Source organism: Lampris incognitus, chromosome 8 (assembly GCF_029633865.1).
Source record: "Lampris incognitus isolate fLamInc1 chromosome 8, fLamInc1.hap2, whole genome shotgun sequence".
In the NCBI taxonomy this organism is placed as follows: domain Eukaryota; kingdom Metazoa; phylum Chordata; class Actinopteri; order Lampriformes; family Lampridae; genus Lampris; species Lampris incognitus.
Genome location: NC_079218.1, coordinates 38615764 through 38639721, shown reverse-complemented (window position 1 = coordinate 38639721; position 23958 = coordinate 38615764). Strand labels below are relative to the sequence as shown.

Sequence of the window (23958 nt, the reverse complement as noted above, 5' to 3'; positions counted from 1 at the left end):
TCTGACTTGATGGGGGAAAGGGTCTTGGGCTGTTGGTGCTATTCATAAATCTGTATTTGTTTGGTTTATTATTGTGACATTATTCAAGAGGGCCCTGTGATGGACTGGCGACCTCTCTAGGGTGTGTCCCCGCCTTCCACCCAATGAGTGCTGGGATAGGCTCCAGCACCCCGTGACCCTAATACAATAAGCGGCTTGGATAATGAATGAATATTCAGGGGGATACTCTATTTTCAAAGTGAACTTTTGTATTTTGAATTCTATGTGGTAGAACAAAAAAGTCATCAATTCCTTGCCCTCATTTTATCCGAGAGGGAGAGAGAGCAAGCAAGAGAGAGAGAGAGATTGCTGCAAAAACTGTCTGATGAAAGAATTTATCTGACTACATGTTCTATGTGTGTGGTTTGTTTAGTCACTTCTGTCATTTTTCATTATAGTAAGTACAAGAAGAAAACTTGTGCTAGAAGTAGAGATCATTAGTTGCTCTGGATTCTGGAACTCTGCCTTTGTCTCAAAAGGCGACGCTCCCTGACAGGAAACTCCTTTGCACCAAAGTTTGCTACTAGTCTGCAAACAGGGATAGAAAGTATAATTTAATGTGTGCTTGATTCAGTAGTTTTCAAAAAGAATTGATCTGAACGTAATGTTAAACCGCAAGTAATTAAAGCTAAAGCAGCATCTGATTTTATGTGGCTGGGCTTCAAGGCGGTATCGCTTCAAAACCTCATGCACTTTCCTCTGATAAAGGGCCTTTCGAGTACCATTGTCAGCATCGAAAAAGACATTTCACAAATAGGGAAAGCTTTCTGTGTTGTCTTTGCTATTTTGCAACCCAATGGGCGTAAATTAGAAGGTCAGTAGCAAACAGGAGCTAGTACAATAGGCGTGTAAGTAAGTCTGTGGAAAGCACTCGGCTTTGTGAGACGAGTTACGCAGTTCAAAGGAGCTCTGCTCACTCCGAGACCACTTTAGCAGACGCATGAGAGTAAGACTTGGTTTGGAGGGGATCAAAGAGGAGAAGGAAGGAAGCGAAAGTCTGCTGGAGTTAAGATGATAGGAAAAAAAGGGGGGGGGCAAAGTCGAGGCATAGGTTAAAGACGAAGCTCCCTTACGGTGATCTCTGACAGCCTGTGGGAGCTCCTTTATGGCGCAGACATCGGTCTGTGCTGCTGTGTTGTGAACGCCGAAGTGTTGTGATCAAGATAGTGCGATGTGAAAGCATCTGAGAGTACAGCTGTACGTCTTAAGAGGAAAAGAGCTTCGCTCCACAAATAATGTCAGGGAGGTTGCCTCTGATGTTGCCGCTACGTGATCTGATGAAGGGTATATCACATTTCACCTCCACCTGACAGCCCTGACTACGCGGTGACTAGAGGCAGACAAGGCTGCATTGTCTATAGGAGGAAAAACAATGAGTCACAGTAGGGATCAAAAAACTTTGTAAACTGAAAAGGGGAGTAAAGAAATATAAAAGGGACCCCAAAGGAACTCTGGTGTTCAAACCGGTTGTAGTTTATTCCAAATTATATCGGGATTATTTCAATTAAATGAAAAACAAGTCATCATAATGGTCTATTTTTGCTAATGTCTACATGAGAAACCGTCTCAATACTGTCCTTATTCGCAGACTGAGACACAAACTGAAATATGGACTCCTATCAGCACTGCAAGCAGGGAAGTTTCATGTTGGTTAATTTTTTTTGTTTTTTCGATCTCATCAAAGATGTCAGTGTCAGTTTTAACACAGAGCAGTGAAATGAAGTTTAACGTAATTAGATGATGCTTTCAAAAAGGAGAGCCCTCTCAACTGGAACCATTTCTTTTGTGTCAGATCTTACGTGCTTCGAGACTAAAACAGCCTCAACTAAAACGGCCTTATAAACAAATGCTAGCCAACCAGAAACACAGAGCTGCCTTTCACGTTGTTCATCTGAGAAGGGACTCATGGCATTACGAATTGACGAGACACACATCTTGTAAGAGTCGCAGTTGCTTACAGCATGTGATGAGTCAAAGACAATCGCGCTGTAGACAGAAGAAAGAGAGAGAGGAGTTTACTGCTACACATAGTTAAACAAGATGGCCGCGATAGCATTGGCATTTGCTGAAGCATCAGTCAGCATTATACATTAGTTTTGCCTAGCCTTTAAGACTTATATTGTTTGATTTGGTCATATCCAATTGTTATACTGTTAAATTGGTGTTTACGGTCCTAATCTCTGTAACAAAAGGCAGTTTTGTGCATTCACTGATCTGACTCCAAATCGTCTTGTCCATTGCCATGGACCAAGCGCCGCTTTCCAATCAAACCATCTGGGATGCCATGCAGCAACTGAAGTCTGATATGCTTTCCCTTTTCGACTCAAAAATGGATTATATTCAAGTGAGCTTTAACAGATTAATGGATTGCTGTCTACACTTGGAGAGCAAGTTTCGGAGCATGAACGTAGAGCCAGTGCTAATGAGAACAACATATCAGATTTGGTAAATTGTGTCACGACACTGGAGAAAGAAAACTCCTACCTGAAGAAAAAAGTGGAAGATACTGAGAATCAAAAGGTGGTCCTCTAATCTTCACTTTTTATAAGTTCCTGAACAAGCTTAGGGCTTGTACCCAATTATCTTTTTATTGATATTTTTGATGGGTGCAGTGTGATTCATGCAGTAGGTGGGCACATTTTGAATGTGTCCAATATGACCACGAAAGTTGTTGTGCATATTTGTTCAAAAAAATGCAGCGTAAAAAATAGAACCGCAAGTTGCAATTTGTGGGTTCAAACCTTTCTGCACTCAACAGAAGGAAGCAGCCCAATTGATTGGATTGATGACAATGGGATGTGGTTGTGGTGGTGGTGGTGAAAATTAACATAAAGTGGCACTTAAGACATCTGTGTGGTTCTCATCAATCACCTGCAAGTTGCTATTTAATAGAATCCAGCACAAAAACAGCAGGGAAGCTGCAAAAATACTCTCCTTGATAAGACCCAAAATTAGTCTGGTCTCAACCTTTCTGTGGAGCAAATCCAACGCCTCCTTATGGCAGGTAAGGAACTGCCACATAGAGTGCAGTTGGGAGAGACATCTCCTAACCCAGGTTATTCTGAATGTCCCAACAAGCAACTCGAAATCTAAAGCTTTTAAACCACCCTTTTCATAACTTTTAACTAGCCGGGATTTACAAATATAGTGGGTTTTATTTCTCCACATAAAATTAAAATGTATAGAATAAGCAAATTGTACTGTCTTTGGGGACATAATAAAGATGTTAAAGTATCAAAACACACTCCCCATATTCTTACAGTATACATGGAGTGAGTATTGGGAGTAATATAAAATGATTCTGTAAGCCAGGTCAGGAAAATAGTTATTTCTCATTACCAATACTAGATTATGCAGATATTGTCTATTAAAACACATCAGAAACAAACCTTTGCCCTCTCAACGTAGTTTATAATAGTCTCTGAATATTTGTTTTGAAGTGTCCTTATAGAACCCGTCACTGCTTTATGAACGAGTTGGTAAACTGGTTAACGTCTAGCTCTACAAGACATTTTCACTGGTTGTAATTTATTTTAAATGCAAACCTTTGATGTTATCATTTTCTACAATGGTCCTATTTGTAACTCAACAAGATGGTGTTGTAATCATAGTTTTCATCGTCTCATACTACACAATGACAGCCCACATTTTCAGATGCTGCAAGAACTTTATGAAAGCCTCTGATTTTGGTCGGCAATCTGTCAGCTACCCTTATGCCTGTCACACTTAACAGCCCAAAATTGCCGACCATTGATCATGACAAACAATATTGCCCAAACCTTGTAAAATTTTCTGGCCTCCTTTGACCCTAAGATGGCTGAAATTGCAGTGTGTGGTGGGCCTCAAGAGAATTACAGTATATCTAGAAAAGAGCATCTAAAAATGTAAGATTGTGTCTACAATCTTGGCATACCAAGTGGGCGAAGATAAAAAAAATCAAGGGAAAAAAAAAGAACTTATAAGGTCATGATTACTTAAGCTAATAACTTGTGTTCTCACCTTTAATTTCACTTCCTGCTTTTCTCCCCCAGCGAACGGCAGTGAGCTCTTTATTGGCAGTGTGCGGTACGAGGACACAGGAGCCTACACCTGTATTGCCAAAAATGAAGCGGGCGTGGACGAGGACATCTCCTCTCTGTTTGTGGAAGATTCAGCCAAGAAGACTCGTGAGTGATAGATGGGAGAAACTTCCCACCTTTTGCTACAAAGATGAATAACACTGCTGTTTACGGAGAACAGACATGATTTTTACTTGGGGGTGGACAACGATATGATGTGATTTTAGATTTGAGCCAATGGGCTTTTTTTTTAAGGATAGAAATAGAGTCTGGTCAGCCCACAATAAGGGTTAATCAGGCCACCTTACAGGTTGCCTTACATCAAAATGCCTTGAATGCAGGAAAAAAAGGTGAAAGGTCAAACGAACACGTGAGCAGAAGAGGGCATCTGGCCTTTGTCGGGTAAATAATGATACCTTTTTATTTGAGGCCCGGAGATCTTTTACTATATGGAGGAAATATACAGAAAAGTCATAGGTCAACCCCGAATGAGCATTCAGTGGTGAGGGTCTACAATTTAGGAAAAAAATATTTCTGTAATAAGAAGAAATGCCCTCGAAATTCATTTCTTGTCGAAAGGAATACTGTATTCAGTTTTATCAACAAACATAAAGCTATTGATCCAGAGGATGTTTTTTAAGGAGCGAGTCGTAGTTGATTCCTCTTCTCAAACAAGATGAAAAGATGTACTGTATCCAGAAGAAGTCTAGTTTTGTCAGCGGTAATTCAGGGCATTGTCGTAGACGTCAAATTTAGATTTGCCCTGATGTGGTATAAGAGACAGGCAGACATACTGCAGAGAGATATGTGTCTTTCCTTAATGTCACCATCTCTTTCCTCACTTCTCTTTTTCTCCTCCCTCTGGTCCCTCAATTACTGTGCCATGGATTCTGCAGTCGCAAACATCCTTTGGAGAGAGGAAGGTAATGCATTTCAGGCGTGCACCCACTGTGGCGTTCTTGTCCAATAAGAGAGTATTAAGAGAGTGTGACGGGCAGGTTTTCAGCCACTGCTGAGGGCCTTCTGTTGCACTACTGTGTCCAGTTTCTCAGGGCCAGATTACCCAATCCTGAACCCAGGTGCACCTTCCCTCCCGTCTCACACACACACACACACACACACACACACACACACACACACACACACACACACACACACACACACAATCTAGCTACAAAGTAGAGAAGAGCTCCTTCTAATGAATTATTTTCATTTGAAATTGATTATAATTTTGGGGTTTTGGGGGTTTCACTATAAAGTAAGACCACCGATGCATGGGTTACAGCAAGCTAGTGGCAGGGGCCCATGTGTTTTTTTTTTTTCCCAATTGCATCTGGCCAATTACCACCACACTATCGAGCCATCTCGGTCGCTGCGGCACCCCCTCTGCCGATCCGGGGAGGGCTGCAGACTATCACATGCCTCCTCTTATGCATGTGGAGTAGCCAGCCGCTTCTTTTCATCTGACAGTGAGGAGTTTCACCAGGGGGACGTAGCATGTGGGAGGATCACGCTATTCCCCCCAGTTCGCCCTCCCCCCTGAACAGGCGCCCCGACCAGCCGACCAGAGGAGGCGCTAGTGCAGTAACCAGGACACATACCCACATCCGGCTTCCTACCCACAGACACAGCCAATTGCATCTGTAGGGACACCCAACCAAGCCAGAGGTAACACGGGGATTCGATTTGGTAACTCAGCAGTGTGTCCTCGGTATTGTGTTGATGTACTCAGGTTTGCTTCCCCTCCAAAGAAATATGTTCATGGTTAATTTATCTTCCCTTTAAAAAGACACTCTACACTCCCTGCTTATGTGCAACACCTCTTATCTTTTAAAGGTGGACTTTCTGAACAGTTTAACAGCAATGCAGAAACAAAAAATATTCACACACTTACAGCACCCCTTTTATATTTTGTAAACGTCTGAACAGAAGGACTGCAAGAAAGCTTCTGGTTTTGTCAGGACGGTACACACACACACACACACACACACACACACACACACATACAACATTCAACCTGTTTCATTACTATCCCTGCAGAGACAGTTCTGTGTGTTGACAGCAAGAAAAACATCACTGCAGGTTATGGTTAAGTCCAAATCCAGTCTGCAATACATCATTACCACCTCCAGTGCAGCACAGGCCCAGGATGTGGACCACATGATAAAGCAGATGTTGTTTGGATTACGGTGTATTATTTGTGTGTATTTGTTAGAGCAGCTACAATGATCATGGTTTGAGTGTATATCAGTTGTCGACAAGGTTCTTGCCGCTCAATGCATGTGTGTGAATGCTGGTATGTTACTTTACATGTCTGTGTGTATGTGTATGTGTGTGTGTGTGGGGGGGGGGGCAAATATGTTTTTGTTCTGGGATTTGCATTCAGTTCAGTTTTCCTGAATTGCTTGTTTGTTTTTTTTAGGGGGGGCATGTTTGTTTTTAGCATGTAGCATGTAATGTGTTATGCATTGTTTTTTTGTTATTTGATAGCATTGTGTTGTGATGGGAAAATACTGCTAGAGACTGGGGCGAATAACAAAATAGTGACCTTAACCCTACTTTTTGTGCATGCATACATGGGTGTGTAGTTTTCTGCAGTGTGAAAGGTATGATGCGCACGATTGTGTATGCACATCTGTCTTCAGGTGATGTGTTCCTGGTAGCAGTCACAGCCCCACCCATCGATTAGCAACGCATCTTTACACACATCAGACTTTGGCACTCGCTAACTAGTCAGCAGCTGCTCTTTATGCACACTCCCGCCTGCAAAATGTTCCCGGTTTTACAAAGCTAGCAGTTCCTTTTGAGATTGAAGTGTCTCACAATCTGCTGGACATGTTGCTGACAGAGTCCTTTGTTCAATGTTGTCAAAATGGCTGACAGCCACACAAACTGTTCTTTCATGCTAACACAATAGCGTGCTAACACGACTGTGTGCTAACAGGGGCCCCGCTATCGTAACCTCTGTCAAAACTGGTGAAAACGCATTGCAAATAAACAGATTAAACGAGGAGTATGACGTGAGGGGTTTCCGCTCTCATATTTTTCAGAAATGTTTCTCTGTCCTGTTTTCCAGGTTTGAGCGTGGGGAACATGTTCTACGTGTTTTCTTATGAGGGAATTACAGTTGTGCAGCCCAGCGAGTGTGAAATTCGCAGGCAAATGAAGCGGTCAGAGAGAATAGTTGCTACTTATGTAAGTACAGTTCTGGTCCCTTTTTCAAAACCGTTATAATTTACTTTATCTTCTAGATCAGCATCACTCATCATATTCTAATGAAATTCTAATTTAAATCGGACCAGTTCATACCTAAAATGGCCACAGCCCTGCATGTTATAAAAGATTTTCCCTTGACTCATGGTAAGTTCAGCTGACGCGTTTGTACACCAACAGCCACTGAACTTTCGTAAGAGTTGATCTCCAAGTGAACTAGACAGATTATGGAGTGCAAAAAATCAGACTTGACAACCACAAGTAGTAACTGAATAATGGAAAAATGACTTTTTGCATAGACATTATCTGTCTATCCCTGACAGACTTAGGCCGACAGTTTGTTCGAGTCTGGGGTTGAGAAGGAAAAAAAAGGCCAAAAAAAAAAATGAAGGCAATTTTCTCTCTGCCTTTTGAAGTGAGAAAACCCACTCTGCTGTCTGAGTGGGGCTTCTGTGCAATGGAATTAGCCTTGTCCATTAGTCAACAGCTAAACCCAATGGACTACACAGTCTATAGTATGGGCTCTTCTGGTTTTTAATCCACTGAAGAGCATCCCTTTTCCAGAGCAATGGGCTTTAGATGGTAAAAGTTTCTTGTTCATTTGAGGGATTTGAGTTCTACAGGACCATGTAATTGTATTAGAGATCGATACAAACTCAATAAGCTATGTGTTAGCCAGCTCCTGCTGTAAACAGCATTATATTTACTTCAGAGAAGTGCAGAGGTGGTGCACACGCCTACAACAACTGTGTGTGTGTGTGTGGGAGCAAAAAAAAAACCGTTATCAGCATTGACAGCAGGCTACAGATAGGCTATATCTCAGCCAGTGGTATTGTAGGAATGTGTTGATGATGGCATTAAACTTACAGTAAAACAAAGTTCAAAACTTTATAAAACAGGGTTGTCCTGTCGTCATCATCATCATCATCATCACCAGAAGTATAGTCACTATGATCTGTAGTACTGGGGTCTGTGTATTTGCAATGTATGTTTGTTATGTAATTGTGCTTTTGTTTGTAAGTGTTTTATAATTTTGTATTTGTTTATAGGACCCCCTCTTGAAAATGAGATGCTATATCTCAAGGGGGCTATCCTTCAATAAATTCAACATGCAGCTTCAGGCTCTGTTTGTTAGTTCAGTGTGGAATATTATTTCTCTATCATGAACCAATAGATCTTCCCAGTTAGTCTTTTCTTCATTGGGCCTCCTGCCTTCATCTTGTCTCTTTTTCCTCCACCCGCTCCACTTTTCCTTGGGTGTTCCACTCAGGAGGAGATGTGCCCGAGAGGGGAGGGGTCGACACTCGAGCACTGCACGTGGTCCTCGGCTGTCAACGTCCGGGACAAGTACATCTACGTAACCCAGCCCCTTCAGAGCCGACTGCTGGTCGTTGACACACAGGCGCAGAAGGTGGTGCAGGTAGGTGGAGCCAAATGTCAACAACCATAGTGTCTGTTAAGCCCCAGGGGGTGTACAGCTCACAGCTACAGCTAAGTTCTGTAAGGAAGTGCCCAGGTGACGAGGCTGGGGCTGGAGATATTTCTAGCACCACCATTCTCTGATGTCCTCGTGACTCAAACTGTAAAGGTCTGGATCACAGCATTTTGGGTTTGAGTCAGACTCAAAACCTTTGCTTTGCATCTTCTCCTCATCCTGCACTCGATACTTCTGGTGGGTTTTTTTTTCAGTAACATTTCTAATAAAAGTTAAGGTGATCTTTACTGAGAAAAAAGTGAATGGTCATGATACCACAACTTTTGCCTCTTGTTAATTCTTACCTACAGCTAGCTACATGTTGAAGTGTCTGATCGCTAATTCAGAACTGTCTATAAATAAAACACAACGCTTTTAAGTGATGGCTCCATGTGGGAAAAAAAAGCTAACCAAAGCCTAAGCAAGTGAAATATACCAAAGCTATTCTAAATTTCTTAGTATACAGACCAGCGTATACAAAATATGCTTTGTCATGTGTGGCTTAATTTCCATGATGTAGTAGATCTCATTTCATGGTGAGCTGAATGTGATCTAAACCTTTGAAATATTGGGGGTGTCCAGGTAGCGTAGCAGTCTATTCCATTGCCTACCAACACAGGGATTGCTGGCTCGAATCCCTGTGTTACCTCCGGCTTGGTCGGGTGTCCCTACAGACACAATTGGCCATGTCTGCGGGTGGGAAGCGGGATGTGGGTATGTGTCTTGGTCGCTGCACTAGCGCCTCCCCTGGTCGGTTGGGGGGGGGGGACTGGGGGGGGGGGAATAGTGTGATCCTCCCACGTGCTACGTCCCCCTGGGGAAACTCCTCACTGTCAGGTGAAAAGAAGCGGCTGGCGACTCCACATGTATCGGAGGAGACGTGTGGTAGTCTGCAGCCCTCCCCAGATTGGCAGAGGGGATGGAGCAGCAACCGGGATGGCTCGGAAGAGTGGGGTAATTGGCCAAGTACAATTAGGGAGAATAAATAAATAAACTATATCAGGTTGGTGATGCAGTTATTTGGTAAACCTGACCCAGCCAAAATACAGCTTTTTGCTGTTTTTTTATTTTTTTATGGATTTAGAAAGTCAAACCTACTTATATCCATTTAACACCCTCCCTATTGAGCTGAGGAATAACAGTTAATTCCTATACTGAAAAAAAAAAACATCAAAAATGCTCCATTTGGCTGAAAAACAGCAACAATATTTAAAATGTAGTTACAGTTTAGCTACAGCACATTTAGAATACATAACTTTACAATTCAATTTATGGCACAAGCTGTTTGCCCAATTTCTAAAACATTCAAAATACAAACTATAGTTATTAGAGCCAAATATTTTACAACAAAAAACTCTAGGGGCACTCAGTTCTGCCCACTTTCTCACAATTTCTTCCAATGTAAGACCACATGCATGGTCAAATAAATCAAGCGCACCTGACGCACTTCAGACAATATGGTACCCAGGTGGGTGCAAGCCGTCGGTCCATTCATCTCGCCTGTAAGGGCTGTTTAGAGAGCGAAACCCAAAGGGGTTCTTCCCAGAACCATCATCATTTATACTGGATGTGAGGATGAGGTGAAATGGGCTTGATCCAGTGGTGGGGAATGGGGGTGAGGTTGGATGGAGAAGATAATGAAGTGGATGGGAGAGAAGGAGAGGAAGACAGAAAAGATTGCAGGGGCAAAAAAGGGTTCACTCTACCCAAAAATAGAATGCAAAAAAAATAAAATAAAATAAAATACTTGACTCAAATTTGAATGGTTTTCATATTACCTTCCTGGAAAATGGTGATGAAGACTGTCAACAGAGTGAAATACTTACAGTACTCCTGCTTTGGAAGGCATTATCTCCCATGTAACACAGCCTCAAGACAGGTGAAGTCATCTCAAAATAAGACTTAACGAATAAGCCCTCTGCACCTTATGTCACTTGACAAGTTGTTTTGAAATTGCTAAAATTTCACATCACAGGAAGAGGGTTTGAACTTCCTTGTTAGCATTTAAAAGCCGATACAAAATGAAAATACTTGTTCAGGTGGATATTTTTTCCAGTAAGAAAAAGAGCGAATGTAGAGGGTCTGTAAGGGAGGTGTGAGGTCTTCAAGTGAAGGGAGGAACCTATATTGAAAGTTGGACTCATGACCTTTTTACTCACACGACCCCTCTTTCTGCCTGTTATTTTCCAACTGTGTTCACAATATACAATAAAAAAGGATTGAAATGCCATGAATCTATTTTAAAATGAAGGGACAGAGAGAAAGACGGCAAGGAGCAGTGAAGTAGACTGGAGAGTTTTCCTCTGCTTGATTGCCCCATCCTCCCCCCCGACCCTTGCTAGCCTGTGGGTGCAGGAGGTTAATGCATCCTCCCTCTGTCCCTTTCCTTATGCTATTCACTCTGTCTTCCTTCTCTTCGCCTTGTAAATCAATTTTCCCAACAACCACATGCACACGTCCTGCTTCGTTTCAACCAAAGAAACACTTTACCATAGCAGCGCTTTTTATTTTATGTTATAAAGACTGACTACCGTATTTTCTCATCATCATCGTACTAAGGTTGCCAAACAAACATTGTGAAGCCATTTTTGAATAATGCTATTTCTTTCTCAAATGCACTTTTTGAAAACTGCTCTCGTGGCGCGACTCCCATCTCCTGGGGATTATTGCATTATGTCCAAGAAGCCCCTAACACACACCAAATGAAGATATTTATCTTACTACATAGGAAGTCTACTACTGTGGGATACTGTAGCTTGTGCATACTTCTACCACTGGTTCATGTTGAGCTGCAGCCAAATAAACCCCCTTTTCTCTGTAAGCAATAGTTAAAGACATCCGAACATAAAACAATATCGAACTCTGGTATCCCTCCTGAATTAAAGGGCTGGCTTTTAGAGGTGGACAAACGAACCGGTCCATTGCCGTTACCATCAGTTTGTGAAATGACCTCTGCAGAGCCTCTTTCTCCATCATAATGGACACACATGCGCATGAAACACTCATGATTAAAGGAGCAAACAAGCACTAGCACTTAGACTTGCCCAACTGCACAGATGTGCTCAAATTTGTTGGTATCCCACCACAAAAATGAAGAATGCACATTTTTCTCTGAAATAACTTGAAACTGGCAGAGGACAGAAGTTATTGGCATCCACCATTGTTTATTCCATATTTCATAGAAATCAGACTTTGCATTTGATTTTTTTATCCAACATAATATTGTAAATAATAAAACAAATGAAAATGGCATGGCCAAAAAATGATGGGACCCTGAACCTAATATTTTGTTGCACAACCTTTAGAGGCAATTACTGCAATCAAACATTGTCTGTAGCTCTCAATGAGACTTCTGTACCTGTTAACAGGTATTTTGGTGGCACGGTGGCCCAGTGGTTAGCACTGTTACGGCACAGCAAGAAGGTCCTGTGTTCGAACTCCAGGCCATCCCAGGTCCTTTCTGTGTGGAGTTTGCATGTTCTCGCCGTGTCTGCATGGATTTCCTCTGGATGCTCTGGTTGCCTCCCACCATCAAAAAGATATGTATGTTAGGGTTACTACTCCTGCCTGTGCCTCTGAGCAAGGCAATGCAAAGAAGAACTGGAGTTGGTTCCCAGATGCTGCATCTGCCCACCGCTCCTATACAATAGGAAGCGTTCAATGCAGAGAACAAATTTCATTGTAACCTGTACAATGACAAAATAAAATGGCTTTCTTCTTCTTCTCTTCCTGAGCAAACTGCAGCTGTCTCGGGTGCTTTCTCCAGACTAAGTTTCAGCTCTTTCCTTAGATGTTTGATGGGATTCAGATCAGGACTTATAGAAGGTAACTTCAGTAGAATCCAATGTTTTGTTCTTATCCATTCTTGGGTGCTTTTAGCTTTGTGTTTTGGGTCATTATCCTGTTGGAGGACCCATGACCTGCATCTGAGACAGAGCTTTCTGACACTGGGCAGTACATTTTGTTCCAGAATGCCTTGATAGTCTTGAGATTGAATCGTGCCCTGCCTAGATTCAAGGTACCCTGTGCCAGGAGCAGCAAAGCAGCCCCAAAACATAACCGAGCCTCTTCCATGTCTCACTGTAGATATGGTGTTTTCTTTGAAAGCTTATTTTTTTTCCATCTGTGAACATAGAGCTGATGTGACTTGCCAAAAAAGCTCCAGTTTTGACTCATCTGTCCAAAGAAAATTCTCCCAGAAGGACTGTGGCTTGTCAATATGCATTTTAGCAAAATGTGGTCTGGTTTTTGTTTTTCTTTCTAAAGTGGAGTCCTCCTGGGTCTTCTTCCATGGAGCCCACTTTCGCTCAAAAAGTGACAGATGGTGTAATCAGAAACTGATGTACCTTCACCTTGGATTTCAGCTTGTATCTCTTTGAACGTTATCCTTGGTTCCTTCTCCCATTCACACTATCCTTCTGTTCAATCTGGGGTCAACTTTCCTCTTGCAGCTGAGCACAGGTAGCCTGACTACAGTTCCATAGACCTTAAACGTCTTAATAATATTTGCAACTGTTGTCACAGGAATATCAAGCTGCTTGGAGATGGTCTTGTAGCATTTACGTTTACCAATGCTTGTCACTTATTTCCTTTCTGATCTCAGACAACTCTCTCCTTTGCTTTCTCTGGTCCATGTTCAGTGTGGTGCACACAATGATACCAAACAGCACAGTGACTACATTTCTCCATTTAAATAGGCTGAAAGACTGATTACAAAATTGGAGACATGTGTGATACTAATTAAAGAAACTAATTAGTTTGAAATATCACTATAATCCAATTATTTATTATCTTTTCTAAGGGATACCAACAAATGTGTCCTGGGCCTTTTTAGAATATCTTTGTATAGGGGCATCTGGGTAGCATAGCAGTCTATTCCATTGCCTACCAACATGGGGATCGCTGGTTCAAATCCCTGTGTTACCTCTGGCTTGGTTGGGCATCCCTACAGACACAATTGGCCGTGTCTGCGGGTGGGAAGCCGGATGTGGGTATGTGTCCTGATCGCTGCACTAGCACCTCCGAGTCTGGTCGGTCGGGGTGCCTCTTCAGGGGGGAGGGGGAACTGGGGGGTATAGTGTGATCCTCCCACACACTATGTCCCACTGGCAATTCCACATCTATCGGAGAAAGCGCGTGGTAGTCTCCAGCCCTCCCCGGATTCGCAGAGGGGGTGGAGCAACTACCGGGATGGCTCGGAAGAGTGGGGTAATTGACCGGATACAATTGGGGAGAAAAAGTGGGGGGAATCACACACAAAAGAAAAAAAAATCATTGTATAATAAGCAACAATTTCATCTCTTTTCACAGCTTCTCTGTTTTATTCTATGACATACCAAAGGCATGCAAGTACACATGACAAAATAGTTTTTAATTTCATCACTTTTCAGGGGAAATGAAGACTTATTTCAATGAGCTGTAAGGGTACCAAACAAATTTGAGCTGTCCTTATATACTCTCTCACAAAAAAAAACACACACACACACACACACACACGTACCAACACACGCTGAGTTGACATTTGGCTGACCAGAGAGCAGAGGTTTGGCCCTCCCATTACTGAACAGGAGACTTGCGGTCTCGCTCTGCTGGTGAGCTTGTCAGCAACATGCGCCCCACATCCACAGGAGGCATGAGCAGGATAATGGATTGTGTTATTCCTCATTGTTGACAATTCACCAGGCCCGAGGTTGAGTGGCTTACTCTCGATCTCCCTGGCCCTTTGTCTCTCTCTCTCTCCCTCTGTATCTCTCGCTCTCTATTTGTTTCCTTTCTCTTATCTCTCGTGAAAAGGCAACACTTAAGAGGCGCCGTGTGAAATTCTGCTTGAATTCTTGACCTCTGTGAATAACGACAACAAATCAAACAGGCAACACGAACACATTTTAATAGAAAGTTAGCAGATACACATCACATTTGCTGGCAACTGCCATTTTAATCAGGAGAGACATAGTGAATGAAGTAAAGATAATTATTTATTATAACAGATAATTTAGCAGAAATGAATTCATGTCAAGAAAGTCTTTGGCGCTTGGACTCAGCAAGGAGATTTTTCAATCAAGGGGCATCAGCCCTGAGCAGCATAATAGAACCCCCAAGGAGTCCAGACATGAGTGGTGGCAGTGGTAGCTGATGACTTCAGCTGAGATGATAGATATTCCAATTCTTCTTGCCATGCCTCGGTCAGGGGCTTTAACCTTAACATGCATGTCTTTTTGATGGTGGGAGGAAACCGGAACACCCGGAGGAAATCCACACAGACACAGGGAGAACATGCAAACTCTACACAGAAAGGACCTGGGACATCCTGGGGTTCAAACCCAGGACCTTCTTACTGTGAGGCAACAGTGCTAACCACTGGGCCACCATGCCGCCTCGTAAGGCTGATGATGCTGATGAAGAAATTAAACTTGTGATCTGCACGGAATAGGCAGTGGAAGGGTGTGTATAACAGCAGTACGAATGCCTAGAGGTGGAGAGAGAAACATATTTAAAAAAAGACAGCAGCAAGAGGATAGCCAAATCGTGAAGCTGTGAGAGATCCATCCTTGAAGCCAGAGTGTAATACCCTAGGTTTTTAACATCTCCAGAATTTCTGAACCTGATTCTCTCTGCTGAGCCGCAATCTGAGTACTGCGCCGAGTTGCTGATTAGATAGAAGCCATTTCAAATAAGTCAGCATTGATCAGATCAGTTTCTAAGTCTGCTTTTTTGCTAAACTCTCATGAGGTCAAAGTGTAAAGTCGCCATACACGACCTCCACGATGACCAATGCACGTATAACAGCAGCACAAATGCCTAGAGGCAGAGAGAGAAACATATTTTTTTTAAAGACAGCAGCAAGATGATAGGCTAACCATGCAGGTGTGTCACTGTGCTATTGGCTAGATAAGAACAGGTGATGTGATCAGCTGATAACTCAATCAATAGCCCCAGACAATGACAGCAGGGGAAAATATGAGTGAGCATGCATGAAAGATGAGAATGGCAGGATAAAATAAGAACTATAACTACATGCAAAAGACAGTCTTCCTGACTGAAATTTAGCTAAAGCCCTGTTTCTGAATGCCTTGCATTATGTAGGCAGGACATCGACAACAAAAACATCTGACACATGAGAAACGACACATCCTGTATCAGTGAATCCAGAAACTGCCCAGTAGGGGTAAGCTTGGGTGATTGGAATAATAATATCGGCGATTGGCTGAGTCCCAATTGGTGGGGATTTGTTTGCGCGACTTGCGTATCTTGGCAATTAGTGGGGTTGTTGGGCTGATGGTGGTCAGTAGGAAAAATTTGACATATCGCCCAGCCCTAGTCGGGGGGGGGGGCAGTAAGTCATTATGTTTTTACCAGCAGTAACACCAAACAATCCCTGCTGAAATGCACTACTCATATTATGCATGAAGAAAGCGGAAATATTAAGTGATGGAACATTTTAGTACAATATCAGAATTATTAATTTCATTTAGAACCATAACAATGGCTAGCTTGACTTTGCCCAATTTTTTTTGTTTACACATAAAACAAAGCATTGTTGGTTTTTTTCTCTGTCTCTCGCTTTATTTTACTAATTTATGATCCCAATTTTGAAAATGCTAGGACCATGGGTTGAGTGCCCATATATTTTTCGCTCTCTTTCTCTTCATCTGTCTACGCTTTCATCTTTTGCTTTCTCTTCACCATTCTCTTTCCACCTCCATCTTCCTTTCACCTCACTTGACCAAATTGATTGCTGGGGTTGTCTTACTGTCAGTAGATTGGTTTAAAGAGTTTCAGCACCAGGGAAATATATGAAGGTTTTTTTTTTGTCTCATTGGTTCTTTTTTACCAGTCAGTCAGAAAAAGGTATCACAAGATGCCCTGCCTCCATCTCTCTCTCTCTCTCTCTCTCTCTCTCTCTCTCTCTCTCTCGCTCTCTCTCTCTCTCTCTCTCTCTCTCTCTCTCTCTCATTCAAACTCTTGTCTCTCCAGGCAGTGGCGACGGACCCTTTCCCAGTGAAGTTGCTGTATGATAAGTCACATGACCAGGTGTGGGTTCTGACTTGGGGAGACATGGAGAGGACACACCCAACCCTACAGGTTTGTGTGTGCGTGTGTTTGTGCAAGAAAAGTACTTCAAAAGGATTTTCTTCTGGTAGTATAGCTACAGTGGAGCGTTTTTGGGGTTTGTTTTTTTTTTGCTATTGAAGGGCTAACAAGCCCTTCTTTTATTTCAAGAGTCGCCTCCTTTTGTGTATTTAACATGTTTGTGCTCCACTCCACACTTCCTCTGCACGAGCTACTTGTAATCTGGATGCACAGTAAACGTGATGGTTTATTGGCTAACACATAACTAAAATAAAAACGGATAAAAAGAACACCCTTGTTTGAAAAAAAAAAAAAAATTAAAATATTTTTCTCTGATTGCTAATACTGAGGAAAGCTAACCATCTAAATGCTAACAACACTTTTGCTCTGTCACGAAGGCCACTGTTTGGCTACTGTATCAATAGTACTGCTATTATAATCAAACAGTTATGTAGCAGTAGAAGTGACTGTTTTTAAATGTATATCACAGCAGGTGTCCGGGTGGCATGGCGGTCTATTCTATTACCTAGCAACAAGGGGATCGTCAGTTCGAATCCCCGTGTTACCTCCGGCTTGGTCGGGCATCCCTTCAGACACAATTGGCCGTGTCTGCGGGTAAGAAGCCAGATGTGGGTATGTGTCGTGGTCGCTGCACTAGCACCTCCTCTGGTCAGTCGGGGCTCCTGTTTGGGGGGGGGGGACTGGGGGGAAAAGCGTGATCCTCCCACACTACATCCCCCTGGCACATCTCTTCACTGTCAGGTGAAAAGAAGCAGCTGGCGACTCCAAATGTATCAGAGGAGGCATGTGGTAGTCTGCAGCCCTCCCCGGATTCGCAGAGGAGGTGGCACAGCCACCGGGACGGCTCGGAAGAGTGGGGTAATCGTTAAAAAGTACAATTGGAGAGGAAGGCGGGGGGGGGGAATGCATATCACAGCCAATCCATAAACTGTGGCTTATCCATGTGCTCATGCAATTTTTCATGCTTTAAAGTCATTTGTATATGTTTACTAAGCAAGCAAAAATGGCACAAGCACACAGCGCTACAGCTGTGTGCTTGTGTCTGTCATCCCTCTGGACTCCTGGAGCTGGAGACTTCACAAATGAGGAATGATCACAGGTGTGGCTGTATTTAATCCGCCACAAGAGAATGGGTTAGGTGAGGGGTGGATTGAGAAAAGGAGAGGCGGAGGAGTGGGGTGGCGAGGGAAGCTTGCCTCAGGCCTGTGGGAGAAGTGTGATATTGTTTCTGGGTTTAGCTTGTGTGTGTGTGTGTGTGTGTGTGTGTGTGTGTGTTAGTACATGTTCATATGCCACCATGCACATTTGTCTCTGGGGGGCCTACATACAGTGTGTGGGTGACTGGGTGTGTGTGGGTGTGTTTGCGTGTGTGCGTATGTGTGTATGTAAGGCGCTGTGTGTAGGTAGTTGTTTGCATATCTGTATGTGTATATCAAGCTACTTCTGTGTGTGTGTGTGTGTGTGTGTGTGCCTGCATGTATGCAGCAGAGGGAGATACTGCAGCAGGAGCCACTGTGGGATCTTACTGTCATTTCCGTAATAGACACAAACATGTTTATTGTTCTGCCCTGTCCCTTTGGACGGAGACGTGCTCTTATAATCCTGTGAGGCGATGTGCTCGGTTTGTGTCGCATGGGGACACACTGTGTCTCCTTATTGGGATGGGAGGCGAGGGGGTTGGGTGTTTACAGTCAGAATGATTGTTCTTTAGAGGTTTACTTTGAGGGAAATGGTGTCCTTACTATTTGGAGAAGCACTACATAATTTCTCGAGCCAAGGGCAGTTACATGCAGCATTAATAGTGTTGCCTAGATCCAAGTTATTCTTCTTTGGTTCTGTGGTTGATAGTCACTATTTCTTTCTTTTTTGCATTAGATGTATTAAAAAAGCATTTTAATATAGCGTAAGCATCAAATAAATAGGATTTTTTATTTGTGATCCAGTAATGGGTCCATTTGGAGTAGTAGCTCTGCACTGTATTTGCTGTAGTTTCGTGATTATTAAATCGGTTTTAATGAGAGAGGGAATTACAGAGTTATGGTGAAGCAGAGTAAACATCAGTAGTTTTACTGAAATGTTAATTCCTACAGATCCAGGCTGAAATTTCAATTTGAGTCATAATAATGCTGTCATGGTTATGATTTTCTCGTGAATGGCAACAATGAACAGTTTATTTATGGCTTTTTTTTCTTTTACTGTGTGAGTTTTATTCCCGGCAGCATTCAAAGCTTTTCCCTCCATCATCAGAAGCCAAGAAACAACTCCCCATAACTGATTCACACCTTGACTGAAAGTTTTTGAGGGAAAAAAAGCGAGTGATCGTGTTTTTGGTGTTGAAAAGTCTTGTTTGTTTTGGCTCCAGTAATTGGCAAAGACTGAGCCAATAATGTGTGGGTTTTAACAATCTGAGATTTATTCACTCTTGGACTACTTGACTAAATGGAAACGGCTTGTTTTGCTCTTGGCTTTTTGGCATCTTTCCTTAATGGTCTCTATGCTGTGGTCAGCCCTGGCCCGTAGGTAAGATGTACCCACAGGGCTGTTTGAACCCACATTATAAACTCCCCCTATTTCTCTTGTAACTTCAGTCTTTAAATCCATCTGGGTACAGAAAGCTGTCCTGCGTAAAAAAAATGTCCATGCTAAAGCAGTTTCTCTAACTTGTGGTATTAAATGTTAAGGTCTTGCTTTTAATTCTAATTTTAATTTTCTTTTAATTTATTTACACACACAAACCCCTCGGTCATTTAGCAGTGGAGAATAATCCTAGGGCAGGTCGTGAGCCACTCACACATGCTATTGCTGGGAAACTGGCTAATGGGCTAAAAGGCGTATGAATGACACCACCAATAAACAGCCTAATGATTCATCATTACTTGAACACATGGTAACTGACCAGTGCAACTGCAGCCTTTTAAACACAGAGGACATCACTTGTGGGACAGAATTAGCTTGTGTGTGTGTGTGTGTGTGTGTGTGTGTGTGTAAGTGGACTAGGTGTTCTTAATCAGCTAAGTTATATGATGGCTCAGTGCCTCTGTGCAAACATCATAGGGAGTGTGATTGTCGATTCATTAAAGAAGACAAATAGCAGCCAGGCAGGGAGAGACCTGGTCTTTCAGGCTGCCTGACCTGTCTGTGTTTTCCTGCCAAGAAGACAGTTACTCATGCTGCAGTCTCTCTGTTTACCCATATATTAATCCATCTCACTCCCACATTTACAGGCATTCAGGTGAGTTCACCTTAACAGCTGAGTTATCCTGCGGCACAGGCAAACCAAATGGTAATTTAAAGGTCTCAGTAGACAAGTAGTCAAAAGAGAAAGAACAATAAATAAATAAATAAATAAGTATTGCCACTTTATTCCCAGAACAGGCACTACACAATGTAATATCCGACTGAAGCAGCTTGTAAGACATATTGAATTTTCTAAATGACACGGATACTCTGAATTGAATTCCATTGAGTCTGAAATGGGTGTAGTTAGATAGGAGAGTATAAAGAAAAAGAAAAAGTACTCGGGGCTCCTGGAAAAAGAACGAGGTTGAAAAAGCAAAGCTGCTCAGTAAGATCCAAATCCCCTGCAGGTATTAGGGCCTGCCAGCAAGGTGATATCAGGGTAGGGTGAATCTCAAAGGGACCTCAATGCCGAGTGTTTGGATATTAAACCCAGGGATGAACAATGACAATAGTTGGCCGCTGGCATAGAGTTCACGGCACCTCCAGCCCCGGAGAGCGGAGCGGCTTCCTAATTATGCATGAGTGATATTACATTGGACCTCATTAACTCTAGCCATTGTACTCCACAACAACTATAATGACCTTTTTTTTTTGTTCACCAACAAGGATTCTTCGTGGCTTCCAAAGGGAAAGGACACAGGGGTGTCCCTTTTGAAAATGGGTTTGATTTATTTTGGATGTTTGAGAGAAACAGCTTTTGAGGAGGAATGTGATCATAATCATAATATCATGATATAGCATATGTGTTGTCTTTTTCCGGTTTTAAAGGCTGAATTACAGTAAAGGGATGTCATTTTCTGAATTCACCAGACTGTTCTAGCCATTATATTGTTTGCCTTTACCAATTTAGCTATTATGTTGTTATTACTGATGATTATGTAAATGTTTTGTGAAAGCACCAATAGTCATCCCCACTATATTGTCAAAATATTGATATCGAGGTATTTCATCCAAAAATATTGTGATATTTGATTTTGTCCATGTTAACCAGCCCTACTCCTTCATTAAAGGTGACATATTATACCCCTTTTCCACAAGTCAACACATTTCCTTGGGGTCTTAATGAAATGTCTGTGACGTGCTTTGGTCAAAATACCACAAAGATCAAGCACCACGGCATCCTTCTCACCCTGTCTAAACAGCCCTGTTCAGAACAGCCAGTTTGAGTGCCTGTGTGGCGGACACTAGGGGCTATGCCTCTCACCCAGCAAGACTGCGAGCTGGGGGCGTGGTTTACGTTCCCGGGCTCGCCGGTGCAGGGTTGTTCCTGCTGCAGTTGGTTTTTGGAGTTGAGGAATAAACATCAAACTCGCCACAGTTAAGTGCAGCTAACGGTTCGTCCATTGCGACGTTTGGCACAAGGTTGGTGACTGTTTGCTTCCACGGGCGCCATTTTGAGTGGGACTTTGCAGTGGCCGCCATTACTGTTCCTATTATCGGCACGGATTTTCTGTGTGCTAATGGTCTGCTGGTTGATGTTGCAAACCGCCGTTTAATTGATGCTGTGTCTTTCGCCACTGTTCCGTGCGAGACAGGGGGAGCCGGGCCGTTAACACACGCTAACTTTTTAGCATTAGGGGATGTTTTTCAGCGTTTGCTGGCGGATTTTCCATCGGTGACTACGCCTGCCTTTTCCACCGCGGTTACTAAACACGGGGTACAACATTTCATTCCCACTCTGGGACCGCCAGTTTTTGCGCGCGCTGCGCCTCGACGCGGTAAAATTGGCTACAGCTAAGGAGGAGTTCACCATCATGGAGCGTCTGGGTATAGTGAGGCGTTCCAACAGCCCGTGGGCCTCGCTGCTTCACATGGTGCCCAAGGCGGATGGGTCGTGGCGGCCTTGCGGCGACTTTCGCCGCCTGAACAACGTCACCGCCAATGACCGCTATCCCATCCCACACATACAGGACTTTTCCATACGCCTGGCAGGTACCACTATTTTCTCTAAGGTGGACCTGGTGCACGGCTATCATCAGGTGCCCGTGCGCGCAGAGGACGTGCCCAAGACCGCAGTGATCACCCCGTTTGGGGTTTTGGATTCATGCGCATGCCTTTTGGCTTGAAGGGGGCAGCGCAAACCTTTCAGAGGCTGATGGACTCGGTGTTGCGTGACCTTGCTTTCGTGTTCGTTTATCTCGACGACATATTAGTGCCCAGTCCGTCAGCTGAAGAGCACCTGGCGCACCTGAAACAGGTTTTCCGTCGTCTGGACGAACACGGCCTGATAGTCAACCCGGCCAAGTGTCAGTTTGGACTGCCGGTGATTGACTTCTTGGGTCACCACATTTCGCCGCAAGGCGCAGTCCCGTTGCCTTCTAAGGTGCAAGCGGTGGCGGAATTTCCCCGCCCAGTCTGTTAAGGCATTGCAGGAATTCTTGGGCATGGTGAATTTCTATAACCGTTTCCTCCCTCGCGCTGCCCACCTCCTTCAGCCACTTAACGAAGCCCTGCGGCTTAAGAAGGCTAACGACCCTGTCGACTGGACTCCCGAACAGGTCCAGGCCTTTGACGGAGCTAAGTGTGCCCTGGCTAACGCTGCCCTCCTCGCCCATCCCACACCCACGGCGACCATAGCTTTAACAACCGATGCATCTGACATAGCCGTGGGGGCTGTGGTTGAACAGCGTGTGGCGAATGCGTGGCAGCCACTCGCATTTTTGACCGGGAGTTGCTGGCACTGCACCTTGCAACCCGGCATTTCCGCTTTCTGCTGGAGGGTTGCCCATTGACGGCTTATGTGGATCATAAGCCGCTGACTTTTGCCATGTCCAAGGTGACTGAGCCGTGGTCTGCTCGTCAACAGCGCCACCTAGCGGCGATCTCCGTGTTCACAACGGACATTCAGCATGTGGCCGGGAAGTCCAACCCTGTTGCTGATTGTCTGTCGCGTGTGCTTGTGTGTCCTGTGCACCTCGGTGTGGATTTCTCCGCTATGGCTGCCGACCAGCCCAGCGACCCGGACGTCCTTGCCCTTAGGTCAACGCGTACCGGTCTCAAGCTAGAGGACGCTGTGATGCAGGAAGGCAGTCCTGCCCTCCTCTGCGATGTCTCCACCGGTCGTCCCCGCCCCGTTGTTCCAGTGGCCTGGCGCCGTCGAGTTTTCGATTCAATTCACTCCCTCTCGCACCCTGGAGTTCGGGCGTCGGTGAAGTTGGTCGGTTCCAAGTTCGTCTGGCCTGGCCTCCGCAAGGACGTCAAGGGGTGGGCAGCTGCATGTGTAGCGTGCCAGCGCGCTACGGTCCACCAGCACACTAAATCGCCCCTCGAACCGTTTCCGATCCCAGCCAGACGTTTCGACCACATGCATGTGGACCTGGTGGGCCCTCTACCTTCTTCACAGGGTTTTACGCACCTGCTCACAATGGTAGATCGGACCACCAGGTGGCCAGAGGCTGTCCCTCTATCCTCCACAACATCCTCGGATGTTGCACGCGCTTTTCTTTCCTCCTGGGTCGCCCGTTTCAGCACTCCGTCAGATATCACCTCAGACAGGGGCCCCCAGTTCGTGTCAGAGCTCTGGTCGGCACTTGCGCGATCCTTGGGTGTGCAGGTACACCGCACTACCGCGGTTTAAGCCTATCAAGCATGTCACGCTTGATAGGCTTAAACTGGCGCACAGCGTGGCAGGCGAAGTTGTGTTTCCGGCCCAGGTTCCCCGTTGGGGTCGTCCTCCTTCCAGGACCCCGGCAGTGTCTTCATGGGTTCAGTGTTTTGCTTCTCAGCCGGCTTTGGACTGTGTTTAACCTACTGTTTCGGCTGAGGGACGGCGCAGCCGTTATGGCAGGCTGCTTAAGCCTCCAGTGAGACACTAATTTTCTTTCCAGGAGTCCCTTCTGGGTG

At 44.2% G+C, this 23958-nt stretch overlaps 1 protein-coding gene across 1 annotated transcript in view; it reads left to right on the top strand.

Moving 5' to 3' along the window:
• fstl4 (follistatin-like 4) overlaps window positions 1-23958 on the top strand; it is a 231085-nt gene that overhangs the window by 195138 nt on the left and 11989 nt on the right. Inside the window, exons 8-12 of the mRNA XM_056284298.1 lie at window positions 4071-4205; window positions 4994-5020; window positions 7174-7292; window positions 8581-8730; window positions 16759-16866. Coding sequence (XP_056140273.1) covers window positions 4071-4205; window positions 4994-5020; window positions 7174-7292; window positions 8581-8730; window positions 16759-16866 — 539 coding nt within the window. The remainder of the gene's footprint in view (window positions 1-4070; window positions 4206-4993; window positions 5021-7173; window positions 7293-8580; window positions 8731-16758; window positions 16867-23958) is intronic.